This window comes from Pithys albifrons, chromosome 3, assembly GCF_047495875.1.
Source record: "Pithys albifrons albifrons isolate INPA30051 chromosome 3, PitAlb_v1, whole genome shotgun sequence".
Classification (NCBI taxonomy): Eukaryota; Metazoa; Chordata; class Aves; order Passeriformes; family Thamnophilidae; genus Pithys; species Pithys albifrons.
This window is the reverse complement of record NC_092460.1, coordinates 100,402,209-100,425,621: the sequence shown is the minus strand read 5'-3', so window position 1 is coordinate 100,425,621 and position 23,413 is coordinate 100,402,209. Positions and strand designations below refer to the sequence as shown.

At 55.6% G+C, this 23,413-nt stretch overlaps 1 protein-coding gene across 1 annotated transcript in view; it reads left to right on the top strand.

Moving 5' to 3' along the window:
- Positions 1-23,413, top strand: part of SHANK3 (SH3 and multiple ankyrin repeat domains 3) — a 269,795-nt gene that overhangs the window by 80,317 nt on the left and 166,065 nt on the right. Inside the window, exon 10 of the mRNA XM_071550093.1 lies at positions 22,165-22,231. Within this exon, the coding sequence (XP_071406194.1) occupies positions 22,165-22,231 (67 nt within the window). The remainder of the gene's footprint in view (positions 1-22,164; positions 22,232-23,413) is intronic.

Here is a 23,413-nt window from a genome sequence, read left to right as displayed (position 1 = left end):
TGAACTTTGTGTTCTCAGTGTTGAGACAGAACCACTGAGGTTGGAAAAGACCATCAAGTCCAACCATCATCTCACCTCCACACTGACACTAAACCACATCCTCAGGTGCCACATCCGGATGGTTTTTTGGCATTTCCAGGGGTGGGGACTCCACCACCTCTCTGGAAAAACGGATCTTTCTTGTCTGGAAAGGTTTTGGAGGTTCTTCACTCTGTCTCTGAGTGTTCCTGGAAGGTCTGTGGGTCACCCCCAGAGGATAAACTTAAGAATCATGGAATGGTTTGGGTTGGAAGGGACCTTAAAGACCATCTGGTTCTGGGTTGGAACCTTCTCCCCTGGGTTTCCACAAGTCCTGTTGCTCACCCAAAATCAGAGGTGGCTTTTTCTGTGTCTCCTCAGCAGCATTTTTGGTGCCTTGTGTCCCTCAGGGGAATTTACTTACCCTGGGAAATACAAATATATATAAATATACAGAGAGATAAATGTGTGAGCTCATTATTTGGGGGTTTAATTAATTTTCCAGCTAATAAAGATGCCTATGAGGACCCATCAAAACGTGACCCCAGTGCTGGAAGCTTTAAATACCATCAGCCAATAATTCAGTGGGATCCATTTGGAAAAATCCACCCCAAAGCTTCATTCTTTTTTTCCCTTTGCTCTGAGGGTTTGTTGTTCCTGTGAGCAGGTGACTCAGGCACTGAGGCCCTGATTTCCTCCCTGCCTGATCCATGTGCCAGAGGAGCTGTGGGATCAGAGCTGTTGGCTCAGCCCAAACGTACCTGCTGCAGGTTTTAGAGGAGCAGACGAGGTTCTTAATGAGCAGCAAATGTCAATTTTGTGCAAGTTCCTTTGTCCTCGTGACTCTCCTGCTTGAACTTTCCTGTTTCTACACATGCAGCTCTATCAGATGCAGGATTTAAAAATAGTGTGCAAGTAGTGCCTTCACATTTCCTGCAGTTTCACAGCAATTTAACAGTCAGAGCTGCTGCTCTTCTCTCCAAAAGTTGGATGTGCTTTAATTGCTGCATTTTTTTGGGGGTTCACCCCAGGCTAAATCCTCCCCAACAGGTTTTTGTGGTGGTTTTTTGGGGGTTGGTTGGGGTAGGTCATGGTGACATAATGAACAAGGTTTCTTAGTTCAGGCTTTGCTGCTGTGGAGCTGCTCTGGGTGTGGTGCCCTCTGTCCCTTGGCCTGGCAAAGGTGCCCTTGGCACCTCCTGGAATGCTGGGGCAGGTCTGGGCCCCTCAGGCAGCAGAGCCACGGAGGGGCTGGAGCGTGTGCAGGGCAGGGAGAGGAGCTGGGAAGGGGCTGGAGCAGCAGGAGGGGCTGAGGGAGCTGGAGGGGCTGAGCCTGGAGCAAAGGAGGCTCAGGGGGCACCTTCTGGCTCTGCAATCCCTGCCAGGAGGGGGGAGCCGGGACAGGGGGTCGGGCTGTGCCCCAGGGCACAGGGACAGGAGGAGAGGGCACGGCCTCAGGCTGGGCCAGGGCAGGGGCAGGGGGCACAGGAGGAGGAATTTGGTGCTGGCAAGGGTGGTCAGGCCCTGGCAGGGGCTGCCCAGGGAGGGTTGGAGTGCCCAGCCCTGGAGGTGCCCAAGGCAGGACTGGCCGTGGCACTGAGTGCTCTGGGCTGGGGGCCAAGGTGGGCATTGGGCACAGGGTGGGCTACCTGGGCTGGGAGGGCTCTGCCAAGGTAGGCATCAGGCACAGGGTGGGCTCCATGGGCTGGCAGGGCTTTGCCAAGGTGGGCATTTGGCACAGGGTGGGCTCCATGGGCTGGGAGGGCTTTGCCAAGGTGGGCATTGGGCACAGGGTGGGCTCCATGGGCTGGGAGGGCTTTGCCAAGGTGGGCATCGGGCACAGGGTGGGCTCCATGGGCTGGGAGGGCTTTGCCAAGGTGGGCATCGGGCACAGGGTGGGCTCCAGGGGCTGGCAGGGCTTTGCCAGCCTCAGGGGTGCTGTGCCCTCCTGCTGCTTCCCACCCTCCTGTGGAACTCATGTTGCCACCCAGACTGGGAGACTTGGGGACATCTCAGCCCTGCTCAGTGCCCACTCTTACCACTCTGGAAGGTTCTCAGGGCAGGTTCCTGGGCAGGCCTGGGCAGCCCCACCCCTGGAGTGTCCCCTCCTTGGCCTCATTCCCATCCTCAGCCCCTTTCCTGGTGAAAGCCTTTCCCTTTAGCCCGGGCAGAATCTCCCCAGCTGAGCTGACCCGTGTTCTCCCAACCCCTCGGAGCAGAGCCAGGCTCCATCTCCTGCAATCCCTGCCCACAAAGTGCCATTTCCTTTGTCTCTATTGATTAAATCCCCCCCCTCCCACCCCCTTGTTCTTGAGTTTGCAACAATCCTTTCAATTCTAATCCTTTAATGACTTTGCATCCCCTCCCAGCTCGGGCTCGTCGAGGAATTTAATAAGCATATTCTGCACTCCATCATCGAGGCTGTTAATGACCTAATTGAATCCTAACCCGGGGTAGGGGCCTGTGAAATCCATTTGGCAGACACTTCTGGGCTGACACTCACTCAGGAATTGGCTTTCTGATCAGTTTTTCATCTCTTGGCAGGAGTTTTGCCTCGATTTAATTTCTGTTGTTTCTGGGGATGTCACATAAGGCTGTCAGAGCTCCTGCAGGAGACAGCAGGGTGAGCCCTCCTGTTCCTTTGCTCTCCACAAAGCCTGGCCTGCTCCCCTCTCCTGGGAGCAGCCTGGAGTCCTTCAGCTCCATGTGCTGCTTCCAAACTGCTCCTGTCAGCCCCTCTGCTCAGCCCAGCGTTTGTGTGGGCAGCAAAATGAGGTTCCCTGGTGTGATGTTCCCCTCACAGCATCCCATGGGTAAAGCTGGTTCAGCCTCCCTCCTTCTCCAGGTGTCTGAGAACCACCAGGGATGCTCAGGGTTCACTGCTCATGCTCCTGGTACCTCCCTCCTTCTCCAGGTGTCTGAGAACCACCAGGGATGCTCAGGGTTCACTGTTGGTGCTCCTGGTACCTCCCTCCTTCTCCAGGTGTCTGAGAACCACCAGGGATGCTCAGGGTTCACTGCTCATGCTCCTGGTACCTCCCTCCTTCTCCAGGTGTCTGAGGACAATCAGGGATGCTCAGGGTTCACTGTTGGTGCTCCTGGTACCTCCCTCCTTCTCCAGGTGTCTGAGAACCATCAGGGATGCTCAGGGTTCACTGCTCATGCTCCTGGTACTTTCCTGCTTCTCCAGGTGTCTGAGAACCACCAGGGATGCTCAGGGTTCACTGTTGGTGCTCCTGGTACCTCCCTCCTTCTCCAGGTGTCTGAGAACCATCAGGGGTGCTCAGGGTTCACTGTTAATTCTCCTGGTACTTCCCTCCTTCTCCAGGTGTCTGAGAACCACCAGGGATGCTCAGGGTTCACTGATAATGCTCCTGGTACCTCTCTCCTTCTCCAGGTGTCTGAGAACCACCAGGATTGCTCAGGGTTCACTGCTCATGCTCCTGGTACTTTCCTGCTTCTCCAGGTGTCTGAGAACCACCAGGGGTGCTCAGGGTTCACTGCTGATGCCTCAGGTTGCTCCTGGAAGGTTTTGGCCTGGTGACTCAGTTCTGGCTCTGCAGGTCCCTGTGGAGCTTCCTTGAATAGCAAAGGTGATTCATGAGGTGGTTGTGGAACCCAAGGCAAAGGTGGTGCCCCAAATCCTGGGTCCTACTTTGGGAGGCCAAAGAGACCTGTTGACCTGTGGTGATATTTGCTGTGTGTGGAGTAAAATGTTCAAGGGGAATGGAGCAAACCCTGAGGTGTCTCAGGGACAGGGGGAGCAAACCCTCAGGTGGCTCAAGGACAAAGGGAACAAACCCTCAGGTGGCTCAGGGACAGAAGGAACAAACCCTCAGGTGTCTCAAGGAAAATGGAACAAACCCTGAGGTGTCTCAGGGACAAAGGGAGCAAATCCTCAGACCAAGGGTTGGACTTGATGATCTCAGAGGTCTTTTCCAACCCAATCCATTCTATGATTCTGTGATTCTGTAATTCTCAGGCACAAAGGGAGCAAACCCTGAGGTGTCTCAAGGAAAATGGAGCAAACCCTGAGGTGTGTCAGGGACAAAGGGAACAAACCCTCAGGTAGCTCAAGGACAAAGGGAACAAACCCTGAGGTGTCTCAGGGATAAAGGGAGCAAACCCTCAGGTGTCTCAGGGACAAAGGGAACAAACCTTCAGGTGTCTCAAGGACAGAGGGAGCAAACCCTCAGACCAAGGGTTGGACTTGATGATCTCAGAGGTCTTTTCCAACCCAATCCATTCTATGATTCTGTGATTCTGTAATTCTCAGGGACAAAGGGAACAAACCCTGAGGTGTCTCAGGGACAAAGGGAACAAACCCTGGGGTGTCTCAAAGTCAAACAGAGCAAACCTTGAGGTGTCTCAAGGAAAATGGAGCAAACCCTGAGGTGTCTCAGGGACAAATGGGGCAAACCCTGAGGTGTGTCAGGGACAAAGGGAACAAACCCTCAGGTAGCTCAAGGACAAAGGGAGCAAACCCTGAGGTGTCTCAGGGACAAAGGGAGCAAACCCTCAGGTGTCTCAGGGTCAAATGGGGCAAACCCTTTAGGTGGCTCAAGGACAAAGGGAGCAAATCCTCAGACCAAGGGTTGGACTTGATGGTCTTGGAGGTCTTTTCCAGCCCAATCCATTCTATGATTCTGTGATTCTGTAATTCTCAGGGACAAAGGGAGCAAACCCTCAGGTGTCTCAAGGACAAAGGGAGCAAACCCTGACGTGTCTCAAGGACAAAGGGAGCAAACCCTCAGGTGTCCATGGTGCTGGAGCTCTCCTTCTCCACCAGTGCTCCAGGGGTCTGCACTGAGCCCTGCCTGGAGTGTGTGGGAATGTTCTCCCCTTCTTTCCACCCCTCTCTGACCTTTCTCAGCCTCCTTTGCATCTCTCACAGATATAACTGGGCCTTCAAACCCTCCAACCCCGAGAGCTTCACCCTCTGCTGTTCTCTGACTGCCCATTTCCATCAGCAGTTGGTACAATGCAAGCAGGTCCTCAGTTAGTTGTGTTTCCTTCCAAGGTTTGTCTCTGGTTGCTTTGAAGCAGCCCTGGTGCTCCCAGCTCTGCTCTCAGTTGTGTTGCCCCGGCAACGGAATATCCTCAAATGGACTCATTTGGTTCGAGAACGTCTTGGGCAAGTGGTGATTTTTCTAATTGAGGTGAAATTTCTGCTGGCAGTCGTTGGGTTTCTGGCTTGTTAATGACATCATGTCTTGTGATGTCATAGAAACCCAGAGCCTTAATTCTGCACATGTGGATGATGCTCCAGAAACAGGACTCCGAGCCAAGTTAATCCCAGAATCCCAGACTGTTCTGAGTTGGAGGGACCCACAAGGATCAGAATCCAACTCTTCAGTCAATGGCCCACAGAGGGGATTGAACCCCTGACCTTGTTACAACCAAGTTTGAACCAGCTGAGCTGATCTCAGGGTCAGATAAGATAAGATAAGATAAAAGGTACATTCTTTAATGGCCAGGCTTGGGGCTTTTAGGAATTCATGAGGACATCTCTGGAAAAACCCCTCCCTTGAACACTGATTTCCATGGTTTTTATAATACTGCCCACCCAACCTCCAGTTTAGTTTCCACATCTCTCAGTCCAGCCCCAGTCCCACCCCTGTGCCATCCCCCAGGATTTGGGGACTGGGGTCACTGGGACCCTCTGTCTCCATCAGTTCCTTTCCCTCAGGCTTTGGGGTTCTTCCAGTGTTCTTAGACTCAAGGTTGTTGGTTTATGTTTGGTCTTGTCCTGCAGGGCTTTCTGATGGTCTTCAGCTCCTGTACCTTGAAAAGAGTCTGAATAACTAAAAGAATTTGAGCTCCTGATCTGTGGTAGGGGTTGGGATGTACAAACATTGAACTAAAAGCTGTTACAAATATGAGCACCACATTTGCTACAGTTACAAATACTTCTAAAATCTATAAAAATGAAAAATCAGAAACCCCTTTGGCATCACAGATGAGAAATGTTTGGGGTTAAGAGCCCTTGGGAGGGGATGGGAAAGCTGGTGGGTGTTTCATCATTCAGTTTAGCCCCAAACTCTTGCTCTTCACCTGCCACGTGTGTCAAACACAGAACCAAAATCTGCTGCTTGGCACGTCTTAAAATCTTGCTCCAAAGCAGCACCAAGATCTTTGGCTGATGTGGGGCCATCTATGACTTGTTTTCACTCCAAAGCTCCCTGGTTTTCTTGTCCCCACCACGCCAGCCTCGTCCTGCCCATCTGTCCCCCCCATCCTGCCCTTGTCTCTGGGGGTTGTGCTGCTGGAGGGTGTGCAGAGCCTCCTGATGGGCCTGTCCAGCTCTGCTGGAGTAGAAATTAAAATGATTTATGGCAGGGTTGAGTTCCTGTTGGCACTTGGAGGGTTATCCCACCTCTTGTGGACTGCAAATGAAGCACATCCCCCCCAGCCTCGCTGCATTCGCTGCCTGAGAGGGAAAACATGTTGGGTTGAGCCTTTCAAAGTGTGTTTGTTACCTTTGAACAGGGGAATTGATTAAAGCCTGGGAGCTCTGAGGAATCTGTGATCAGGCTCAGGCTCTTGGTTGTGCTTAATGATCAGGTAATGGAACAACCCAGCACTTCTGGCCTTGCTGCTGCTTCACATTAATTAAAAGCTGCTCATAATCCACGTTTGAAAAGCAGAACTTGCCACGAAAACAAACTCTTGGTGGCTGTGGGGCCTTTTTGTTCCCTTCAGAGTGGCAGTGGCTGCCCCAGGTGGGCTCAGCACCTTTGGGTCACTGTCCCCAACACCTTTGGGTCACTGTCCCCCCCCAGCACCTTTGGGGTCACTGTCCCAGCACCTTTGGGTCACTGTCCCGGCACCTTTGGGGTCACTGTCTGTCCCAGCACCTTTGGGGTCACTGTCCCCCCCCAGCACCTTTGGGGTCACTGTCCCAGCACCTTTGGGTCACTGACCCAGCACCTTTGGGGCCACTGTCCCCCCCCCAGCACCTTTGGGGTCACTGTCCCCCTCCAGCACCTTTGGGGTCACTGTCCCAGGTGGGCTCAGCACCTTTGGGTCACTGTCCCCCTCCAGCACCTTTGGGTCACTGTCCCCCCCCCCCCAGCACCTTTGAGGTCACTGTCCCAGCACCTTTGGGTCACTGACCCAGCACCTTTGAGGTCACTGTCCCAGCACCTTTGGGGTCACTGTCCCCCTCCAGCACCTTTGGGGTCACTGTCCCAGGTGGGCTCAGCACCTTTGGGTCACTGTCCCCCTCCAGCACCTTTGGGGTCACTGTTCCCCCCCAACACCTTTGGGTCACTGACCCAGCACCTTTGGGTCACTGTCCCCCTCCAGCACCTTTGGGGTCACTGTCCCAACACCTTTGGGTCACTGTCCCCCCCCAGCACCTTTGGGGTCACTGTGCCAGCACCTTTGGGGTCACTGTCCCAGCACCTTTGGGTCACTGTCCCCCCCAACACCTTTGGGTCACTGTCCCCCCCAGCACCTTTGGGGTCACTGTCCCCCCCCAACACCTTTGGGTCACTGTCCCAGCACCTTTGGGTCCCTGTCCCAGCACCTTTGGGTCACTGTCCCCTCCCAGCACCTTTGGGGTCACTGTCCCAGCACCTTTGGGGTCACTATCCCCCCCCCAGCACCTTTGGGGTCACTGTCCCCCCCCAGCACCTTTGGGTCCCTGTCCCAGCACCTTTAGGGTCACTGTCCCCCTCCAGCACCTTTGGGTCCCTGTCCCAGCACCTTTAGGGTCACTGTCCCCCTCCAGCACCTTTGGGTCCCTGTCCCAGCACCTTTAGGGTCACTGTCCCCCCCCAGCACCTTTGGGTCACTGTCCCAGCACCTTTGGGGTCACTGTCCCCATCCAGCACCTTTGGGTCACTGTCCCAGCACCTTTGGGTCACTGTCCCCCCCCCAGCACCTTTGGGGTCACTGTCCCCCCCCCCAGCACCTTTGGGTCACTGTCCCCCCCCCCAGCACCTTTGGGTCACTGTCCCCCCCCCAGCACCTTTGGGTCACTGTCCCCCCCAGCACCTCTGGGTCACTGTGCCAGCACCTTTGGGGTCATTGTCCCCCCTCCCCCAGCACCTTTGGGGTCACTGTCCCCCCCCAGCACCTTTGGGGTCACTGTCCCCAACACCTTTGGGTCACTGTCCCCCCCAGCACCTTTGAGGTCACTGTCCCAGCACCTTTGGGGTCACTGTCCCAGCACCTTTGGGTCACTGACCCAGCACCTTTGAGGTCACTGTCCCCCCCCAGCACCTTTGGGTCACTGTCCCCAACACCTTTGGGTCACTGTTCCCCCCAGCACCTTTGGGGTCACTGACCCAGCACCTTTGGGGTCTCTGTCCCCCCCAGCACCTTTGGAGTCACTGTCCCAGCACCTTTGGGTCACTGTCCCAGCACCTTTGGGTCCCTGTCCCAGCACCTTTAGGGTCACTGTCCCAGCACCTTTGGGTCACTGACCCAGCACCTTTGGGGTCACTGTCCCCCTCAGCACCTTTGAGGTCACTGTCCCAGGTGGGCTCAGCGCCTTTGGGTCACTGTCCCCCCCCAGCACCTTTGGGTCACTGTCCCCCTCCAGCACCTTTGGGGTCACTGTCCCAGGTGGGCTCAGCACCTTTGGGTCACTGTTCCCTCCAGCACCTTGAACTTCTCCAGGCCCTGCTGAGCTGTTGCCTCTGCAGAGCTCAGAAATCCAAACCAGTCTATCTCAGGGTACAATAATGCACAGATCTTATAAAATCATGTGCCAATCATACCAAATCATTTATATCAATATTAAACAAGCTTTGCTTGTGTGGTTGGGACTTCTCTTGTTTTTCACTTGTGGCTGTTCAGGCCTGTTGGGAATTACAGGTAAAGGAACCTCCTCCTTCTGAAAATAATAATCCATTAACCCTCCAGAATTCAGATTTGGTCTTAATTCAGGGCTTGAAATCTCAGTGGGGTGAAGGCAGGTGATCACCTCGTCTCTAGTTAAAGTAGAATAGTTTGATCTTCCTTAATTTTCACATTTTAAAGGTTTTCACAACTACTGGATCACCTTTGTGTCCATCCTGTGAATCCTCCTCTGTTCTCACCTTCCCCTTGGCTTTGGCTCCAGGAGTGGCCCCGGGTGCTCACAAAGGTCCAGCTCTTGGCTGGGACCAAGAACTTGAAGTAAAATCCTTGAGTTATGTCATGACATCCCAGGCATGGAATGGTTTGGGTGGGAAGGACCTTAAAGCCCACCCAGTGCCACCCCTGGGACACCTGGGACACCTCCCATAGCCCAGGGTGCTCCAAGCCCTGTCCAGCCTGGCCTTGGACACTCCCAGGGATGGATCCAGGGGCAGCCACAACTTCTCTGGGAAATCCAGCCCAGCCCCTGCCCACCCTCCCAGCCACCAATCCCTTCCCAACAGCCCCCCCAGCCCTGCCCTCTGGCACTGGGAAGCCATTCCCTGTGTCCTGCCCCTCCAGGCCTTGGCCCCAGTCCCTCCCCAGCTCTCCTGGAGCCCCTTCAGGCCCTGCCAGGGGCTCTCAGCACTCTGGGGCCCCACTGGACACAGCAATTGGGCACTGCCTGTGCCAGGAGCATCCTCAGCTCTGCTTGCCCTCCTGGATGCAGCAATTCCCTTGGCTGGGAATGGTTCAGCTGCAGAGAGACCTGGAAGCACCAAGGGTGGAGCCAAAATCTCCTGATTGATGGGAATGCTGGAATGGGTTGGGTTGGAAGGGACTTAAAGCCCATCCAGTTCCAACCCCAACCCCTCCCACTGTCCCAGGAGCTCCAGCCTGGCCTTGGACACTGCCAGGGATGGATCCAGGGGCAGCCACAGCTTCTCTGGGCAATCCAGCCCACCTTGGACACTGCCAGGGATGGATCCAGGGGCAGCCACAGCTTCTCTGGGAAATCCAGCCCACCTTGGACACTGCCAGGGATGGATCCAGGGGCAGCCACAGCTGCTCTGGACAGTTTGTCCCTGTGTCCTGCTCAGGGATCTCTCCATGTTCACAAGTAAATTTCCAGCAGGATGAATTATATGGAACAAATTAAACACCAACTTCTCTTGTGGGCAAAATCCAGGTGTCCTACTGGGGGAAGGTCAGTGTGTCATGTTGTCCATTTCTGGGCACAAACACCTGGGAAAGGGTCAAGGCAGTTCTTCTGCCTGCTCTGAGTCAGCCCTGGAGCTGTTTGGCAAAGCCAACATTTCATCCAAGGGGATTTTTCCCTGTGCTGAGAAAATCGAAGTTTGTTCTTTGGTTTTAATCCCTTTTTTGGCAAAGGGAGCAGGTTCCTTTGTCCTTCCAGCCTTGGACTGGGGGGATAATTGATCACCAGCCTTTTGCAATGCAATTCTAAGATCTGAGCTGAGCAAACCTTCTGTCAGTCTGTCCTTGGCAGTCAAATCTTCCAAGTCTCTTTTCCATCTCCCTCTTTCTGCAAGGGGGTGAAAACCCCTTTTGGTTTGTCCCCAGAGCAGACATTTCAGTGCAGGTGGATCCCAAAGTCTTGGAAACACCTCCCAATATTCCACTTTTATTCATGCAGGGTCACCCTTTGCTTGACTTGGCTTTTGTTTGGGGCAGCTGCTGCTCCCACAGGTTGATTTCTGCTCCCTGATGGTTTTTCTCCACCCTGGACTTGGGGACTTGATTTCTCCTTCCCAAGTGTGGCAGTTTGTCCTGGGCTGGATTTGTCCCTTCTGATTCCAGACCTGGTTGTTTCTGTCAGTCACACTCAGGAACGGGTCAGGCAAACTCTGTGTGTTCTGCTTTTAACAAGTTTTACTTTACCCAAATTAGGGAAATTAACAGTGGAATTATCTCTGGGCAACCTGGGCCAGGGCCTGTCCAACCTCCCAGCCAGGAATTCCATCCCAATATTCCATCCAGCCCTGCCCTCTGGCACTGGGAAACCATTCCCTGTGTCCTGGCACTGCAGGCCTGGGTGGGGAGCAAGGAGGAGGAAATGGGGAGAAAAGAGGAGGAATTGGATGAGGAAAGAGGAGGAAATGGGGGAGGAAAGAGGAGGAAATGGGGGAGCAAAGAGGAGGAATTGGATGAGGAAAGAGGAGGAAATGGGGAGCAAAGAGGAGGAAATGGGGAGAAAAGAGGAGGAAATGGGGGAGCAAAGAGGAGGAAAGGGGGGAGCAAAGAGGAGGAAATGGGGGAGCAAAGAGGAGGAATTGGATGAGCAAAGAGGAGGAAATGGGGGAGCAAAGAGGAGGAAATGGGGGAGAAAAGAGGAGGAAAGGGAGAGAAAAGAGAAGGAAATGGGGGAGCAAAGAGAAGGAAAGGGGGGGGCAAAGAGAAGGAAATGGGGGAGCAAAGAGAAGGAATTGGATGAGCAAAGAGGAGGAAATGGGGGAGCAAAGAGGAGGAAATGGGGGAGCAAAGAGAAGGAAAAAAGGTGAATAACTATAACTGAAAATATGAAGACAAGTTCTGGCTTCTTGGTAGGGAAAGGACCAGGAAGAAAAACAGGAAAGGCAGAAAATGTGGTTAATTTTGAACAGGTCCCTCTGTTAGAGCTTTGCCCCTTGTCCAGAGAGTGATTCCACATCCCTGGGAGTGTCCCAGGCCAGGCTGGACAGGGCTTGGAGCACCCTGGCCTGTGGGAGGTGTCCCTGCCCATGGCAGGGGTGGCACTGGGTGGGCTTTGAGGTCCCTTCCAACCCAAACCATCCCATGATTTTGGCAGAGCTGGGAGATTCCCACTCCTCACACCCTGTTGTTTGGGAAGGGAACATTCCCAGCTCCTGTGGAGCTCCTGCCTCCTTCCCCCTTCTGCCCCTCTGTCTGCACTGGTGTCACTGTCCCCACTCTGTGCCAGGGCTGTGCCCTCTGGGCTCTGTGCCAGCACTGGAGGTGTCCCCTGGTTTGCTGAGCCCCTCTGACCCCCGTGGTGTGTTGGCCCCTGTGCTGGTCAGGCTGGAGGGAGGGAATGTGGCCCAGGAGACTCTGTGGCCAGGGAGGATTTTCTGTGACAGGCTGGGAGTTGGCTCAGGGATGGATTGTGGGTCCCAAAGGGCACACATGTCCCTGCTGCCACAGCCACCCCTGTGTGCCCCAGGTGCCCCCCCAGGGAGCAGCTTTCCCTTCCCTGAGGGCCTCCTCTTTTCAGTCTTTCTTTGGAGACTCCCTCAGAGCTTCCTTCGAATCGTCTGATTTGATTTGTTTGCTCTCTCTTTTCATTTGGAGTTTGTCTTGTAAGGATTGATTTGGTTTGTGGCCTCCTGGCTCCCTCCCACTCCTCCTCCAGTGCTCAGTGTGAGACTGAGCTAATTCTGAGTCAGATGCCACCTCAGCTTCCCTTCTCCAGAGGATGGGGCTGCCTTGGAACCCTCCCTGACCCGCAGCCGTCGCACTCCAGGTGCAGGTGGTCCCTGGAAGCCTCTGCTTGGCACAGCCCTGCACTCCCCACCCTTCAGGCTGAGCCCAGGAGTTCTTGGAAGGTCTGTCAGACCCATCTCAGACTGTGGTGTTAAGGGCACACAGGTCTAGAATGAGAGAATCTCAGGATGGTTTGTGTTGGAAGGAACCTCAAAGCCCATCCAGTGCCACCCCTGCCATGGGCAGGGACACCTCCCACTGTTCCAGGTTGCTCCAAGCCCTGTCCAGCCTGGCCTGGGACACTCCCAGGGATGAGGCATAACCTCTCTCTCTGTGGGATTCTTTTGTGATGCTTCTCATCAGGAGAGTCTTTGTGTTTTCCCAGCAGCTCCATGAGCCTTGTATGAAAATATGAATAAACTTCCTGTCTCTCTCAGTCTGGAGCTGCTGAGGGGCAGCTCCAATCTCTGCTCTGCTGACCAGGGACAGTACCCAGGAAAGGGCTGGAGCTGTGCCAGGGCAGGGACAGGGCACAGGGAATGGCTGGAGCTGTGCCAGGGCAGGGACAGCACCCAGGGAATGGCTGGAGCTGTGCCAGGGCAGGGATAGGGCACAGGGAATGGCTGGAGCTGTGCCAGGGCAGGGACAGGGCACAGGGAATGGCTGGAGCTGTGCCAGGGCAGGGTCAGGGCACAGGGAATGGCTGGAGCTGTGCCAGGGCAGGGACAGGGCACAGGGAATGGCTGGAGCTGTGCCAGGGTAGGGACAGCACCCAGGGAATGGCTGGAGCTGTGCCAGGGCAGGGACAGGGCACAGGGAATGGCTGGAGCTGTGCCAGGGCAGGGTCAGGTTGGATCTCAGGGAAAGGTCCTTCCCCCAGAGGGTGGTGGGCACTGCCCAGGCTCCCCAGGGCAGTGGGCACAGCCCCAAGGCTGCCAGAGCTCCAGGAGGGTTTGGACAAAGGGACAGGGACAGGGTGGGATTGTTGGGGTGTCTGTGCAGGGCCAGGGCAAGGATTGATGGTCCCTGTGGGTCCCTCCCAGCTCAGCACATTCCATGGTCTTTACATGCACCCGTTGTCTGACTCAGACCATTCAGATGCTCCTTGTGGAATTCCAGGCAGGTGTTGTGGCTGCCTCATTAAAGGGCCTCCTCTAAAACACCCCCAGTGTGTGGTCCATAGTTAGAGATCACAGAGTGATTTGGGATGGAAAGACCTTACAGATCATCCATTTCCAACCTCCTGCCATGGGCAGGGACACCTTCCAGTCACTGAGCTCGGGGAGCTCCCCTGGCAAGAGCAAGGAATGCTGATCATCCCTCCTGAGCTGGGCATCCCCAACCCCAAGCCATGGGATCATGGAATTACAGAATGGCTTGGAAAGACCTTACAGATCATCCATTTCCAACCTCCTGCCATGGGCAGGGACACCTTCCACTAGACAAGTCCATCCTTGGGGCACTGGCACCGTGCCCACCACACATTCCCAGGGGCTGCTGTTTCCCAAAGCCTTTTCTTGGCTTTGAACTCTCTGTGCTTCTCCACGGGGTTGGTTCAAGGTGTTTCTGAGCCCCTGAGCCCTGCAGTGCCCCCTCCCACCCACCCCAGGGGGCAGGGACGAGGGGCCAAGAGTCCTCAACGTGCAGAACAAACCCAGCACACCTCAAACCAGCCCCACCTACCACTGACAAACCATAAGAGGCTTCAACTCTGGACACCTCAGAAACTGAGAGTTCCCTTTTATAATCAAACCTGACACAACACAGTGGATAAAAGTCTCCAGGAAGGAGCCAAACCTCCAGGAGGAACCCTCAGCTTGTGCCCTGCATTGCTCAGAGAGCAGTGGGGGTGTCAGATCAGAGAGGGCTCTTCCACCCCCCTGAGCTGAGAGCCCACCCAGGAGATGGAGCAGAGGTGGGCCCTGCCCTGCCTGCCCAGCACAGACCATGGTTGGGAGGAGTTGGGTGTCCCCAGGGCTGTGGGATCTGCTCCGTGCACGTGGCGTGTCTGACAGGGCCACCCCAGGGTGACACCTCCACAGGTGGCACTGCCACCATCCCAGGGTGACACCTCCACAGGTGGCAGTGCCACCATCCCAAGGGGACACCTCCACAGGTGTCAGTGCTCTTTGTCACCATCCCAAGGTGACATCTCCACAGGTGGCAGTGCTCTTTGTCACCATCCCAAGGTGACACCTGCACAGGTGGCAGTGCCACCACCCCAGGGTGACACCTCCACAGGTGTCAGTGCTCTTTGTCACCATCCCAAGGTGACACCTGCACAGGTGGCAGTGCCACCACCCCAGGGTGACACCTCCACAGGTGTCAGTGCTCTTTGTCACCATCCCAAGGTGACACCTGCACAGGTGGCAGTGCCACCATCCCAAGGGGACACCTCCACAGGTGTCAGTGCTCTTTGTCACCATCCCAAGGTGACACCTTCACAGCTGGCAGTGCTCTTTGTCACCCTCTCAAGGTGACACCTCCACAGGTGACAGTGCTCTTTGGGACCATCCCAAGGTGACACCTCCAGTGGTGTCAGTGCTCTTTGTCACCCTCTCAAGGTGACACCTCCACCAGTGGCGGCCTCTCTGTGAGCTTGACCTGCCAGGGGACCTGGCCCTTCCTCATCCCAGGGGAATGGTGCTTTCCCAGGGGTGTTTTTAAGGATCAGAGAGCAGATAATGGTGGAACTCCACCTTGGATGTAGCAGAGAAGAAGTTCATGGTGCCTGAACTGTCTTGTTGTTGTTGCACCAGAAGAGTGACTCCTTTTTTTCAGTCTTCAGCTGTTCCTGTGTAAAAATAGCACATTCCAGCTTGGCCAGGACTCTTATCCTTGGAAATATCCCTACCTGAGCCCTCCACAGGAGCACTGAGACCTTGGCTGTGGCATCAGGATCACCATCAGGACAGACTTCACATCCCTCTGTGCTGTGGGTCTTCCTTTCTCCTGGAAGCTGCAGGGCTGGGACCTGGAGCTCCTGTTGTGTCCTGTTGTGTCCCATCCTGTCCCATCCTGTCCCATCGTGTCCCATCGTGTCCCATCCTGTCCCATCCTGTCCCATCGTGTCCCATCCTGTCCCATCATGTCCCATCCTGTCCCATCATGTCCCATCATGTCCCATCCTGTCCCATCGTGTCCCATCCTGTCCCATCCTGTCCCATCATGTCCCATCATGTCCCATCCTGTCCCATCATGTCCCGTCCTGTCCCGTCATGTCCCGTCCTGTCCCATCGTGTCCCATCCCGTCCCATCATGTCCCATCCTGTCCCATCATGTCCCATCCTGTCCCATCATGTCCCGTCCTGTCCCATCCTGTCCCATCCTGTCCCATCGTGTCCCATCGTGTCCCATCCTGTCCCATCGTGTCCCATCATGTCCCATCGTGTCCCATCCTGTCCCATCCTGTCCCATCGTGTCCCATCGTGTCCCATCCTGTCCCATCGTGTCCCATCGTGTCCCATCGTGTCCCATCGTGTCCCATCCTGTCCCATCCTGTCCCATCATGTCCCATCGTGTCCCATCATGTCCCATCATGTCCCATCGTATCCCATCCTGTCCCATCGTGTCCCATTGTGTCCCATTGTGTCCCATCCTGTCCCATCATGTCCCATCCTGTCCCATCGTGTCTCATCATGTTCCATCGTGTCCCGTTGTGTCCCATTCTGTCCCATCCTGTCCCATCCTGTCCCATCGTGTCCCATCATGTCCCATCCTGTCCCATCATGTCCCATCATATCCCATCCTGTCCCATCGTGTCCCATCATGTCCCATCCTGTCCCATCATGTCCCATCGTGTCCCATCATGTCCCATCATGTCCTATCATGTCCCATCCTGTCCCATCCTGTCCCATCGTGTCCCATCCTGTCCCATCCTGTCCCATCGTGTCCCATCCTGTCCCATCGTGTCCCATCGTGTCCCATCGTGTCCCATCCTGTCCCATCCTGTCCCATCGTGTCCCATCATGTCCCATCCTGTCCCATCGTGTCCCATCATGTCCCATCCTGTCCCATCCTGTCCCATCGTGTCCCATCATGTCCCATCATGTCCCATCGTGTCCCATCGTGTCCCATCATGTCCCATCCTGTCCCATCGTGTCCCATCGTGTCCCATCATGTCCCATCCTGTCCCATTGTGTCCCATCATGTCCCATCGTGTCCCATCGTGTCCCATCATGTCCCATCGTGTCCCATCATGTCCCATCCTGTCCCATCCTGTCCCATCATGTCCCATCCTGTCCCATCCTGTCCCAGGTCCTCTGTGTGGTGGCCTGGGCTGTCAGCAGGCACCGAGGGGCTGCAGGGCCCTGTCTGGCCCCCACAGGTGCCACGTCTGTGCTCCTGCTCTTGCTGGATCAGCTCTTGGTGTGTCTCAGCTTGTCTTCTTCCTCCACCAAGCTTTGAGGTCCCTTTTGGGGCTGAAAAGCAGAGTCTTCCTGTAGGAAACTCCACCCATCTTCCCCCTCCATCGTGCCCAAACTTGGTGAAAGGAGACAACAGTTGCTCTGATGAGAAGAGACAGTGATGGCTCAGAACAGGAAAGATTAAACATTGTCATCAAAGCAGGCCCAGAGGAACCCCAGTCCAGTGGTTTGAAGTTGTTTAACCAGTCCTTGGGCATCTCTGCCTTAGCTTTGGTGGCATCTCCTTCTGCTTTCTTCTAGAGATGACTGAGTTTGCCTGAGAAGATGAAAATAGGCAGGTTGCTGGGGCTGTCCAAGTGCTGTCACTTTGATCTGCTGGGCAGTGACTGAAGGTGTTGCAGCACTTCAGAAAATAACCCTGGGCCAGAGCCAGGAGGTGGAGTGGCCTCTCCATCCCTGGAATGTCCAAGGCCAGGCTGGACAGGGCTTGGAGCACCCTGGGCTATGGGAGGTGTCCCTGCCCACGGCAGGGGTGGCACTGGGTGGGCTTTGAGGTCCTTCCAACCCAAACCATCCCTTCATTCCATGATCCCTGTGCAGCCTGGACATGGGTTGTTGCTGTTCAGCCTGGGACAAGCCATGGTGAGGAACCCCCTGTGCACCATTGTCTGCTCTTCCCATGGCATCACCAGGAGAAGCAGCTTGGCTGGGATGTCAGGACAACATTCCTGTATGGAACATCCGACTCATTGCTTGGAATTCCATCTTTGATCTTCTGTGTGGAAATCAGGCTGGTTTTCCTGATAGGCACCAATTCCTCCCACAATTGCTCACTGAATTTTTAAAAACTGAAGAAGTTTTGTTTTCTGGAGTTTTCTGGAGTTTCCACCCTCGAGACTTCCTTTTCTGGTCCACCTGTCCCCAAAAAGCTGTTCCTGTTAACTTAGAGCAGCTCATGGTCATGGAATCATTTGGGTTGGAAAGGCCCTCTAAGGACAGCAAGTCTGACCAGCACGGCCAAGGCCACCACTGACCATGTCCCCAAGTGCCACATGCAGGGATGGGCACTCCACCCCTGCCCTGGGCAGCTGTGCCAGGGCTGGACAGCCCTTTGCAGGATGGAATTTTCCCAATATCCACCTAAACGTCCCTGGAGCATCTTGAAGGTGTTTCCTTTTCTTCTGTTGTTCATCACCTGCCATGTCTCAGGTGGCTTCACCAGTGGTTGGGGACAGCAAAGTGGTGCTGGGGCAGGAGTGACCTGCTGGCACAGGGACCTTCTCTCTTCCTGGGGGTTTGGTGAGGTTGGATTCCAACAGGCTGCTTGTCCAGCAGGTTTTCCTTCCAGCCCTTCCTGAAGTTGTAAAAGTTCCAAGGCAGGGACAGGAGCAGCTTCTGATGTCACAGTGCCAAGAGCTCTACAGGGCAGTGGGTGCAGCAATGGGGACCCTCCACCTGCCCCAGCCAGAGCAGGAGGGACCACCCAGGGCTGAGGAACAGCAGGAACTGCTCCTTTCTGTGTCCAGCTCTGGGCCCCTCAGGCAGCAGAGCCACGGAGGGGCTGGAGCGTGTGCAGGGCAGGGAGCGGAGCTGGGAAGGGGCTGGAGCAGCAGGAGGGGCTGAGGGAGCTGGGGGGGCTGAGCCTGGAGCAAAGGAGGCTCAGGGGGCACCTTCTGGCTCTGCAATCCCTGCCAGGAGGGGGGAGCCGGGACAGGGGGTCGGGCTGTGCCCCAGGGCACAGGGACAGGAGGAGAGGGCACGGCCTCAGGCTGGGCCAGGGCAGGGGCAGGGGGGGCAGGAGGAGGAATTTGGTGCTGGCAAGGGTGGTCAGGGCCTGGCAGGGGCTGCCCAGGGAGGGTTGGAGTGCCCAGCCCTGGAGGTGCCCAAGGCAGGACTGGCCGTGGCACTGAGTGCTCTGGGCTGGGGGCCAAGGTGGGCATCGGGCACAGGGTGGGCTCCATGGGCTGGCAGGGCTTTGCCAAGGTGGGCATCGGGCACAGGGTGGGCTCCATGGGCTGGCAGGGCTGTGCCAAGGTGGGCATCGGGCACAGGGTGGGCTCCAGGGGCTGGCAGGGCTGTGCCAGCCTCAGGGATCCCGGGATTGTGGGATTCTCCAGGACAGGCATCTACTGAGACTCGTAATTCCGAGTTCAGATTTGGAGTTTTGGTGGAAAGCACCTTTAGATGGTTTTGAATTAAATGTTAATTGTTCCTCTGAGGAACTTCCAAGTTCAGATGCTCCTTTCCAGTCTTTTTCAGTTTGGTTATTTTTGCTTCCAGATTCCCCAAATTCAGGTCATTTGCCCATCTATACAAAAACTGTCTGTGGCTGTGACCTCTGAGAGAGCAGATCTTATAAATATATTTGTATATACACAAGGAGAGACAGAAAGGTTGGAATTTGGAGCAGGCTGGGGGAAAACAGAGATTCTCACTGAACTGTCTCTTGTTGTGACCCAGTTTGCCCAGGGCAGAGGGAAGGTTTCCTTTCCTCCAGCCATCCCTGATCACTCCCAGCTCCAGCTGAGGAGGAGGAGCACCAATGCTGGGCCCCAGAGTGCCCCAGAGCTGCCCTGGGCACTGCTGGGCCGAGGGCAGGAGGGCTGTGAGTGCTGATGGGAGAGGGGAGTGGGTGCTCTGAGCCCTGCCCAGGCTGGCACTGCCATGCAAATGAGCCTTGTACTGCCCAAAGCTCTTCCTGCAGGAGGGCAGGGAGATGTTCCACAGCTGCAGCTGCCAGGACTGCCCTGCCTTTTGTGTCTGGGGTGGTTTGGGTTCTGCTCCTGGCCTGGACTTAGGGGGTGTGATGGTCCCAGTGTGGGCAGCTCCATCCTGGGGTGTGCCCACCCACCACTTTGCTCTCACCCAGAGTCACCTTCATAGAATCATAGAATGGATTGGGTTGGAAGAGACCTCTGAGATCAGCAAGTCCAACCCTTGATCCAACCCCACTGTGATCACCAGTAGGGTTGGATCAAGATGTGGTGGATTCTCACTCAGTGCCACATCCATAGAATGGATTGAGTTGGAAAAGACCTCTGAGATCATCAAGTCCAACCCTTGGGCCAACTCCAGTCCCTTTACCAGATCATGGCACTCAGTGCCACGGCCAAGCTCAGCTGAAAACCCTCCAGGGATGGGGAATCCACCCCCTCTCTGGGCAGCCCATTCCAATCCCTGAGCACTCTCTCTGCAAAGAAGTTTTTTCTCATCTCCAACTTCAATTTCCCCTGGCAGAGCTTGAACCCATCGTGCCCCCTTGTCCTATTGCTGAGTGCCTGGGAGAAGAGACCAACCCCCACCTGGCCAGAACTTCCCTTCAGGCAGTTCCAGACAGTGCTGAGGTCACCTCTGAGCCTCGTCTTCTCCAGGCTGAACACCCCCAGCTCCCTCAGCCTCTCCCCACAGCACTTGTGCTCCAGTCCCTTCTCCAGCCTCGTTGCTCTTCTCTTCTCAGTTGGGTTGGAAGAGACCTCTGAGATCAGCAAGTCCAACCCTTGATCCAACCCCACTGGGATCACTCTGGCACTCTGTGCCCTGGGCTGGTGATCACAGTGAGGTTGGATCAAGACATGTTGGATTCTCTGTCCCTGGAGGTGTTTCAGAGGACACTCAGTGCCACATCCAGTCCCTTCTCTGGCCCCGCTCCAGCCCCTCAATCTCTTTCCTCAACTGAGGGGCCCAGAACTGAACACAACACTCAAGGGTTCCTCTGGTTTCTTCTCATTCCCAAATAATCTGTGTGTGCTGCTCAGTGAGGGCACCATCCTGAGGGGCTCAGGTGGGACTGGTTGTGCTGGGAAGGGTGGGTAGGGCCAAGGTGGCCACGGTTTGTGGGGTCATCAAAGGCACAATTCACCCAGTTCAGCCCAGTTCTTTTAGGTCATCTCCCAGTTTATTTTCCTGAGGGTCAGGGATGGATTTCCTGTGCTCTGACCCATCTCACTGGGGTTGTTTCACATGTTACAAGAGTGTTTTTGCACCTTGTTCTGAGCCATTGGCTCGTTCTGTGTCACTGCTGGGGATGTGACACTGGTTGGGGATCCTTTTCCCAACTATGTAAGAAATCAGCCAGGAGGTTCAGTGATGTCTCAAGTCCATTGGTGGAAGTGTCACTTCTGGAGATGGTACTTCAGTCCCTCCTCTTAATTCCATGTTAACCTTCCTTTGGAGAATCCCAGAATCTTGGATTCATTATGATTGGAAAAGCCCTGCCAGCCCCTGGAGCCCACCCTGTGCCCGATGCCCACCTTGGCAAAGCCCTGCCAGCCCATGGAGCCCACCCTGTACCCAATGCCCACCTTGGAAAAGCCCTCCCAGCCCATGGAGCCCACCCTGTACCCGATGCCCACCTTGGCAAAGCCCTCCCAGCCCATGGAGCCCACCCTGTGCCCGATGCCCACCTTGGAAAAGCCCTCCCAGCCCCTGGAGCCCATCCTGTGCCTGATGCCCACCTTGGCAAAGCCCTGCCAGCCCATGGAGCCCACCCTGTGCCCGATGCCCACCTTGGCAAAGCCCTGCCAGCCCCTGAAGCCCACCCTGTGCCCGATGCCCACCTTGTCCCCCAGCCCAGAGCACTCAGTGCCACGGCCAGTCCTGCCTTGGGCACCTCCAGGGCTGGGCACTCCAAACCCTCCCTGGGCAGCCCCTGCCAGGGCCTGCCCACCCTTTCAGTGAAGGTTGCTGGTGTCCTGCAGCTCCCCAGGGCAGGAATGCTGTGGGTGCCCTTCCCAGGGCAGGATGGATCAACTCTGCCAGTCTTTCCAGCAGACCCACATTCATGTTCCTCTCCTTGTTCCTTTGGGTTCTCCTTCCCAGGGAGTGCTGGGCAAAGCAATGTTTGATGCCAGTCTAGAATGCCTTGGTTTTACTGGGGGGAGCTGCTGCTGCTGCCAAGGTCCAAGTGGAAGCAGCTTCTCCACCAGGAGAAGGTGCACGTTGGTCCTGTGGACCCTCCAAGTGAGGTGTGCAGGGGCTTTGGTGAGTCCCCTTTCAGCAGGGACAGGCTGCCCAGGGCAGGGGTGGCCTCCCCATCCCTGGAAGGGCTCAAACCCCCCTGTCTGTGGCACTTGGGGACATGAATAAGTGATGAACGTGGTGGTGGTGCCGTGTTGATGGTGGGACTGGATGATCTTAAAGATCCTTCCCAACCTTAACAATCATGTGATTCCAAGCAGGAGCCTCAGGCTGGGGAACATCTTGTCAGGACCTGCAGGATGAATTCCTGGCTGGTGGCTGGTGTGTCCCCACCAGAGCCCAAGGAGAGGGCGGTTGGTGCCCGAGCCATTGGCCACCCTCTGGCTGCACAGGCCCTGCCAGACTCCCTGCCCTTGGTGCCAGGGGCTGCCACCTCGGGGTCCCTCCTGGGCCAGCTGAGGCAGAACAATTGCTGGCTCCTTCCCCAGGGGCAGCAGCAGCTGTTGCCAGTCCATATGGCAGGGGCTGTGGCACTGGGGCCACTCATGTCCCTCCCTCCCTCTCCTTGCAGGTGGCCATCATTGCAGGAAACTTTGAACTGGCTGAAATCATCAAAACCCACAAAGAGTCCGATGTTGGTGAGTTGGATCTCTCTTCCTGCCCCTTCCCTCCCTCTGTGCCACCCAGGGCTGTGTCTGGGGGGTGGGTAAGGGGTTTGCCCGGTGCTGCCGGTGGGCACCGGGGCCACTTTGGGTGTTGGGAGTGGCAGAGCCCAGTTCTCCTGCCAGGGCTGTTGGAATCCAGGCTGGTGATCCAGAGGGGGTCAGGCTGCCAAGAGAAGGCATTAACCAGACTGTCAGTCTGGAGCAGCTCTGCAAAGCTCTGCTGTGAAATCCTCACCTTTTCCTCTCCCTTCACATCCTTGAGGAATTTCATCCCAGAGATCCTTCCCTGCCGAGGCCACTGGCTGGGCTGAGTGCAGGGAGGGGACGTCTCTGCCTCACAGTGGTCACAGAGCTGCCCCACACTGGGACTCCTGTAAGCACCAGCAGAGCTGTGCTGGTTGTATTTGCTTTCTGAGGGACTATTTGGGCATTTCTGGTCAGCCTTTTCCCTTGTGTCCCCTGCTCTGTCCTTCTCCAGAGGAGGCATCACCACGTGACAAGTGCCACGTGAAAGGGAGTTTGAGGTCAGGCTTAAAATCGACACTTGTTGAGTTTTCTTGGGTTGTTCTGAGCAGTTCATTGATCCAGAGCTGTCGATGGAGTGAAGAGTTAACTCTCAGTGTTTGTCCCTCCCAGAGGGTGAACAAAGACCTCAGGGAGAGAATCTTGGCTGGGGGAACTGGCCCAGGTTGGGCAGAGAAGCTGTGGCTGCCTCTGCATCCCTGGAAGGCTCCAAGGCCAGGTTGGACAGGGCTTGGAGCATCCTGGGATGGTGGAAGGTGTTGGGCTTGGAACTGGATGGGCTTTAAGGTCCCTTCCAACCCAAACCTTTCCAGGATTCCATGAAAACACTGAAATGAATGAAAGAAAATGGGAATCAGTTCTTATGGAATTTGAAGCAGGTAGAAAGCACCGAGGTTGGTTCTTGGAAGTGGCTGTAAATCCAGAAACTTGTGCCCCAAACATCTTCTATCCCTCCTGTTCTCAGCTACTGCTGATAGTTGGGAACAGCCCCTGAGAATCTGGGGAAGGTTGAGTCAGGAAGGACGTGGGGAAAAGCCTGAAAATTCCTTATATGATCACAAGAAAGTGAATTAATTCAAGAGCAAAGTGACAGTCTTTGCTGCAAGAGGGAGTTTGGACTGGGTGACCTCC